This window comes from Centroberyx affinis, unplaced genomic scaffold (assembly GCF_046629955.1).
Source record: "Centroberyx affinis isolate AG114_WGS23_722 - 3 ecotype Tasmania unplaced genomic scaffold, CSIRO-AGI_Caff_v1 ptg001445l_1, whole genome shotgun sequence".
NCBI lineage: Eukaryota > Metazoa > Chordata > Actinopteri > Beryciformes > Berycidae > Centroberyx > Centroberyx affinis.
In genome coordinates, this window is record NW_027279919.1 from 45718 (window position 1) to 52524 (window position 6807).

The 6807-nt window shown below is 40.5% G+C and overlaps 1 protein-coding gene across 1 annotated transcript; it reads left to right on the top strand.

Moving 5' to 3' along the window:
- The first annotated feature begins 324 nt into the window (after window positions 1-324).
- On the top strand, window positions 325-1113 carry lrrc3 (leucine rich repeat containing 3). The gene has a single exon (XM_071526690.1). It carries the CDS (start codon window positions 325-327, stop codon window positions 1111-1113), a length of 789 nt encoding a protein of 262 aa, XP_071382791.1.
- Window positions 1114-6807: the final 5694 nt, after the last annotated feature.

Consider the following 6807-nt stretch of genomic DNA (forward strand, 5'->3'; position numbering starts at 1 on the left):
TGAAGATCTAATGATTCATTTCTCAATAAGAGTAACATTATGGTTTTTTTTTGTCTCTTTCAGTGCACACCATGGTTGATACGACTGTTGCTCAGCCCAGCTCCTAACTTGCTGACGCTCCCACCTTCCCCACAATAAACCTGAGATTCCTCCCTGGAATATGCTCATTGAGCCCCATTTGTGTCTAAGCTCTTTTGAAATCTGTTTCAAAGGACTATATGAAACTCCCACAAATCAATTTTGAGGGATTACCTCAAGAAGCCTTTAGGGTCGTCTAAAGAACCTGATAAATTTGGCATTTTGAAAAGCCACGATGATGCTGCCATGACCACTGATATGCCCAGGAAATCCCCTATCTTTGACGCCTCTGCCCTCGTCTGGGGCTTCTTCTTTGGAATATTGTTTGCAAGTGCACCAGTGATGGCTTGTCCCAAAAGCTGTCACTGTATGGAGAAGAGTGGCTTGACTGTGGTCCAATGTATGTCCCGCAACTTGGAGAAGATCCCGTCAGATCTTCCGCGAGACACTGTTGTCCTACTTCTGGCATCCAACCACATCACCAAGATCCCCAACCAGGCCTTCAAAGAACTCCACCGCCTCCAGGAGTTGGACCTGTCTAACAATGACATCGAGGAGGTGGACGTCGGAGCCTTCCAAGGTGTTTCTGATAGCCTCCGGGTCCTGGACCTCTCAAACAACCGCATCCAAAGTGTCCCCAAAGAGGCGTTTGCCCGTCTTCAAGCAAAGATCAGCCTCTCGAACAACCCCTGGCACTGTGAGTGTACGCTGCAGGAGGTGCTGAGGGAGCTGCGGCTCGACCCGGAGACGGTGAACGAGGTGAGCTGCCACACAGCGGTGCAGGAGGAATACGCGGGGAAGCCGGTAATCCAGGTGCTGGACTCAGGGATCAACTTCTGCAACTTTCACCACAAGACCACCGACGTGGCCATGTTCGTCACCATGTTCGGATGGTTCACCATGGTGATTGCGTACGTCATCTACTACGTGAGACATAATCAGGAGGATGCCAGGAGGCACCTGGAGTACCTCAAGTCCCTGCCCAGCAGCTCTCAGATCAGCAAGGACTTTGACACAATCAGCACTGTCCTCTAGCAGGGCCTTCTGTGGCTTAGGAGGTGTGTGTGTGTGTGTATGTGTGTCAGTACATGTGTGAGTAAATGTGTGTTTATGTAACAAATGACTGAAAAGCTGTTGTAAGGAATAGTCAGCTACTTTTTTGAGCAATTTATTTGAGGGATATTTTTTTTTTTTTTCAACCTTGGCTCCATTCCTGGTGTCTTTTGTATGCTAGTTATTGTTCCATTATTTTATCAATTGACTTAATAGCAACACTGGCTATATATCACTGCCATTCACCATTCGATACAATCTGACAGGGCAACAATGATAGCACAAAATAAGCAAAATAGATATTTTTGAAAATCACCTGCATTTAAAACAATGGAACTTTTCCTTGAGAGATGATAGATTTAGTCTGAAGAGATAAATTGTCCCACTCTTATAGTATGATTGAATTTGTAGTCTGGGGTGAGTGAGGAGGACAATTGTTTTTCCCCAATTACTTTGTATAGGTTAATTTATGTTCACGTCACACTGTCAAGTCAAGTTACAAGTCAAGTTTTATTTATAGCCTAATATCACACAGCATGCCTCAAAGGGCTTCACAGAGCAAAAGGTAAAAGCAGTGGTCATGTACACCATTGAGTACAAACAAACGCAATTAAATGCACATTCAATTAATAAGAAAATGAACACAATAAAATGTAGAATGAATACGAAAGACAGTAACATCATATCAGTGGGTCATTGTCGCATGGCCAATTAGACTTGGTCATACGTCAAAGAAAACAGGTACAGGATTTAAGCCTGCTTTTAAAAGAGCAAGGAGGTCAAGATGGAGTGTATTCTATGACATATCTGCTATTAGGCCATGGTGTTAACATTCATTTTGCATAACACTGTATCATCATCCGCGCCCCTGCCTCTAATATGCCTTTCACACCGAACTAGTGACCCAAGAAATACACAGATCGCACATCAGTTAGACAGGTTCCACCTGGGTGAGGGTTTGAGACCCGGTCACACTCTGCTTTGCTTGGTACAGCATACAGCTTAACCTGTGCTGCTCAAGCTCTGGAGTGTCATGTCATCTGCCGAGACAGAATGTAAACATCTCTGCTTTTGATGACTTTATAAGGTGAATTGTCCGGGATCAGCCTACCAGAATATCCCCGGTTTGTGTGTGTGATTGGGGTATAAGGGTGAAAACATCAGCAGCGATTTAAAACAAAGGTGAAAGTTGGTTTTCCACAGATTGGCTATAACTGCAGCATGTCATATCTATAAATTCACTGCACTTCAGTAGGTTTTAAAAACTCATCATTTTCTGAGTATGCAGCATTTGTAGTGTACAGCTATATTGAATGGCACCCTTTAGATTTGCCAAGTATAAAATTATAAAACAGGGATGCCATTACATTTCTGCCATCTGCAAACCATAAACAGCAGTGAACCACAAAATAGCTGAATCAACATGCCACAGCCATATTGATTTGAATGTAACACAGTTTGTTTGGACTCAAATTCAACATCACCTTTGGGGGTGATGAATGGAAGTCAATTTGCTCGTCAGGAGTTGTTTGTGTCCAAGTGCCTATTCTCTGGGACTTCTACACCATAGCACTGTGCATTGGGCTGGACGATTGTGTGTCAAGTCCCCTCCCTGTCCACCCTTGCCATTTCAGAACTCAAATTCAAAGGTGAGAGGTGGATGCTTCGTACTGCTCTGTGGCAGGCTGGACCTCAGCAGTATAACTTATGCCTCTCCAATCTTAGTCCTTTGTGGGTTTGGGACTGGAGGCCAGACCTGAGTCAAAAAAGTTTTAGCCTAATTCACCAGATGGGCGGGTTTTCCCCAAACAGGACAAGAGCAAGTGCCAGAAGACAATTGCAGAAAAGTATTTGAAATTCAATTTTTATGTAGTTTTCTGTGATTGATAACGTACCTGTCACTACTGTCCTCATTCGGTAAACCCCACTCATCTAGTTGTCCAAGCAGGTTAAAATAAACGCAAAGAATTATTTGCAACTACTACTTGACCTAGGTAGGGACTAGTTTATAATTTTGCATAATGTGCATCTGACAAAATTGTCTTTTAAACTAGGTTTCTTTGTTATAGAGTGTCTACCTGTGCAGTTTAGATGTGTCATCATGATGTTTGTGCTGGTCAATGTGTGTACAACTTTTACAACCTTGAGGAATGTTCATGTCATCTGTGTTGTTCATTTGTAAAGAATGTCTGTGGCTAAACATAGAAGTGTTTTGGTGTCTTTAAGCAGCTGTGAGTGGTCAGTTTCTTTTTCAGTTATAAAAGCATTAGTCAGAAACACTGAGCTGTGTATTTCTGTGAGGGAAATGAAAGGGCTTCAAGGATTCTGTTTGTGATAATCCTGTCACATATCAATTTTCCTATCTGTACCAGTCATTACTATGTGTTTGATTTGTTTTCTTTTCAGTTCAATGGACACCTTACCAGCATTTAAAAAATAAAGATTATTTTCCAGGACAATTCATTACTACCTCATATTTCTGTTTTGACTCCAAATACATGGGCAGAATATTTTCTGAAGAAATCAGGCTTTTTAATTCACAAAAATGTTTGCAGTCTTTTTCTTTCTTATTTCCCCTCTCTATTATTTCTCTTATTTCCCCTCTCTCCCCATCTATTAATTTTCACATGAGGTATTGCAGGTCAAAAAAAAAAGAAAATCGGACCACTTGAGGCGATGCATCAATGACATGCCTTTGATAGTAGATACATTTTCAGTTCCTGTGGATGTAAAATGTTGTCACTGAGCCAGAGCAATATTTGATAAAAGAAAGAAATATTCCCTTCTGGAATGGAACGGCAATGGAACCAAGCAATGCACACAAAAAAAAAAAGAATAAAAGGAATTTCATTTGTTTTCCTGGCTTGACCTGCTGTGGTAGGATTTTGACTCATTGCTTTGTTGTGATGAGGTTTCATGATGGAACACAGTGCGCCGGCATTGTCATGATAAATAATGGATTTTTAATCTTGCGAGCAATTGCACCTCACACTGCTGGGTGTCCAAAGAAACCTGTTCCCTTGGGAGCGGGTGTTAGGCAAGCTTTCAGGTTACCCAGCCCAGAGTTTGAGTATGTAGTGCCAAGATCGATAAAAGACTCATTACTGAGAGAAACTTTCGACTGCAGCACCCAAGTTTTAAGGGCCGCTGTCATTAAAGCTCCCCAACAAAGCAATTCTTTGAATTGGTGTTTTGTTTACGTTGACTTGGGTTTTGCTGAATATCACAATATCAATATCTAATTGTTAGTTTTGTTAACTATTCTGAAACATTATTCCTAGCACAAATCTATCTATCTATCTATCTATCTATCTATCTATCTATCTTCCTTCACTCAGTTCATGATTCAGCTGTAATAGACCGTACAGGATAAAATCAACTTCAGTCAACCTGAGCTACATGTCCTATATAGCTACATCACTGCAATTATATTCAAATGTTACGGTGACATCCCATACCCGCCTGTGGTAAGTCACCCTGCTGTCTGATGTTTCCCTCTGCTGCCCACTGGAGCGATGATGAAAATGATTCAAGCCTCCTCACAGTAGCAGCCGTCAACGTGCCTTTGAGCAATGCACCGTATCCCCAACTACTCCACTGAACTACAGCAAAGCTACCCCCAAGAAAAATATACTTTTGTTAACTAAAGTTAGAAAAAGTAAGATAAGATAAGATAAGATAAAACTTTATTGTTCGTTGCATCGCATGCTCCAACAATCATCAACACTTTAGGAGCACACATGAGTCGCCAGCTGAGCAGCGCCACGTCACATGCTTCAAAAGTGAAGCAGGCGTAGTTAAAGTAGTTAAAACTCTGGAAACACGCATATCATATTATATGACAAATGTAGTGTTTTATAATACAAAATAGCATGACTGGAAAAGATACTACTGATTAGTTCAGCAGCGAGCTTATTGCAGTGGTGCAGGCTGGATACAGTGCAAGTGCTTTGTCTTTTGTCTTTGTTTGTACACGTCAGGATGAAAGAAAAAAGGACAAGGGGTCAAATTAGGTTTAACCAAGACATGAAAGGCAGGCAGAGATCAAATAAATAAATAAAAAGGATAAAATAAATGCAATTCCCTTCTTTTCTTTTGTAGGCATAAATGCAGCACTGCATTAGCTGCATTAGTAAGTTACGCCTCAAAATGACAAAGCAAGTAATACACTACTAAAAACAGATGAACATAGTTGAACATTTAGTTGAAAATAGAGTTAAACACCTAGAAAATATTCGCCAACGCTGGTGAAAAAAAAAAAATCATGAACATTTTAGCTGGAAATGTCATCAGAAATTAGATGGAAGAAGATGTTTTTTGGATAGAAAAAAATGATAAGCAGTGACTCAACAAAAGTGCCCATTCTATTTTTTTCTCCTATTGATGCAATCTACAGAAGTTGACTGGCTGTACTTAATCAATCATCCAAATTGATTTCCATCTGAAATGTTGCACAAGTGAACATTCTAAGTGAAAGCTTGACCGACAGTAGTTATTAATGCCATTATGCGTCATCCATTGTATTTTTTGTCTTCAACACTCTCCCTAATTATTCGCTTGGCATCTACTCCCCCCATTTCCATCATAATCTGCTTTTATGGAAGCATTGTCTTTATGATGGAGAGCAGAAACGTTTGTTATCATCTGGTGATTAGCATGAAGAACGACGCACTCGGTGGGAATGTGACCCATTCGTTCGCCTTCCTGTGATTGTTCATCCTGGCTGTTGGCCCTTTGCACCATCTGTTCATCAAAATATCATTAACACTTTAATTAAAGACCCTGGCTCTTTTTATGAGGAAGACAAGGGAAAGCGGATGTCATTTCCCCTTTGTTCGGAAGCCCTTGAGCTTAGTGGCCAATCATCCGCCACCTTTCCCTGACCCAATATGATATAAGTCTTTAGAACTGAGCTCACTTTACATTATGCAAATCGTTCCATACTCTTCTGTGCTTTTTGGGAATACTTGCTCAAACAAATGGTATACCTTGATGTACCAAGGAACTGACATACAACACAATAGCTTTATTGGCGGAGCCATCTGGGGCTAAAACACAAAAAATCCTTAAATGTGCATTTTGATGTGTCCATTATTTTCCACTTGGCCTTGGTGAATGAGTTCAAAGTGTTTTATTTCAGTTATGTACCAAATTTAAGTTAAGGATTAATTTATCTAAATATATCACTGTCAAATTACTTGTGATAATGACCATTGGTGAAATGTCTATCATCTGCTATACACTACATATACTATACCTATACCATCTCACACATGCTGCCTAGGTATAACCCAGCTGCTTTTGTAGTATAATTTACTAACTGACTGGAAGGTTTATTTCTACATAAAAAGCCTTACTTTTGACAAAAGCCTTCATACCAAAATAAATATGTACAGATTTCTTGATGCCCATAGATCCCCAAACAATTCCTTATCTGACTGTCAACTGTTTCCTCCCCATCAGTTAACCTGAAGAGAGTTACTTATTTGCTTTTTGAGTGACTATAACACTTGTGATTAGATACCAGGACGTCATGGGTTGGAATGCTGCTGTTTCCCCATTCCTATTCTACCTATTGCTTCATTACCTATGCAGTCTAGGTTTAGACCAATATTGACCCTTGGATATCGGCCAATCATTGCCATCCACCTCCACTAAGATATGGATGTGATGCAG

Excerpts from the sequence above, each read along its gene's own strand:
- lrrc3 (XM_071526690.1), top strand. The coding sequence starts at position 325 with ATGACCACTGATATGCCCAGGAAATCCCCTATCTTTGACGCCTCTGCC.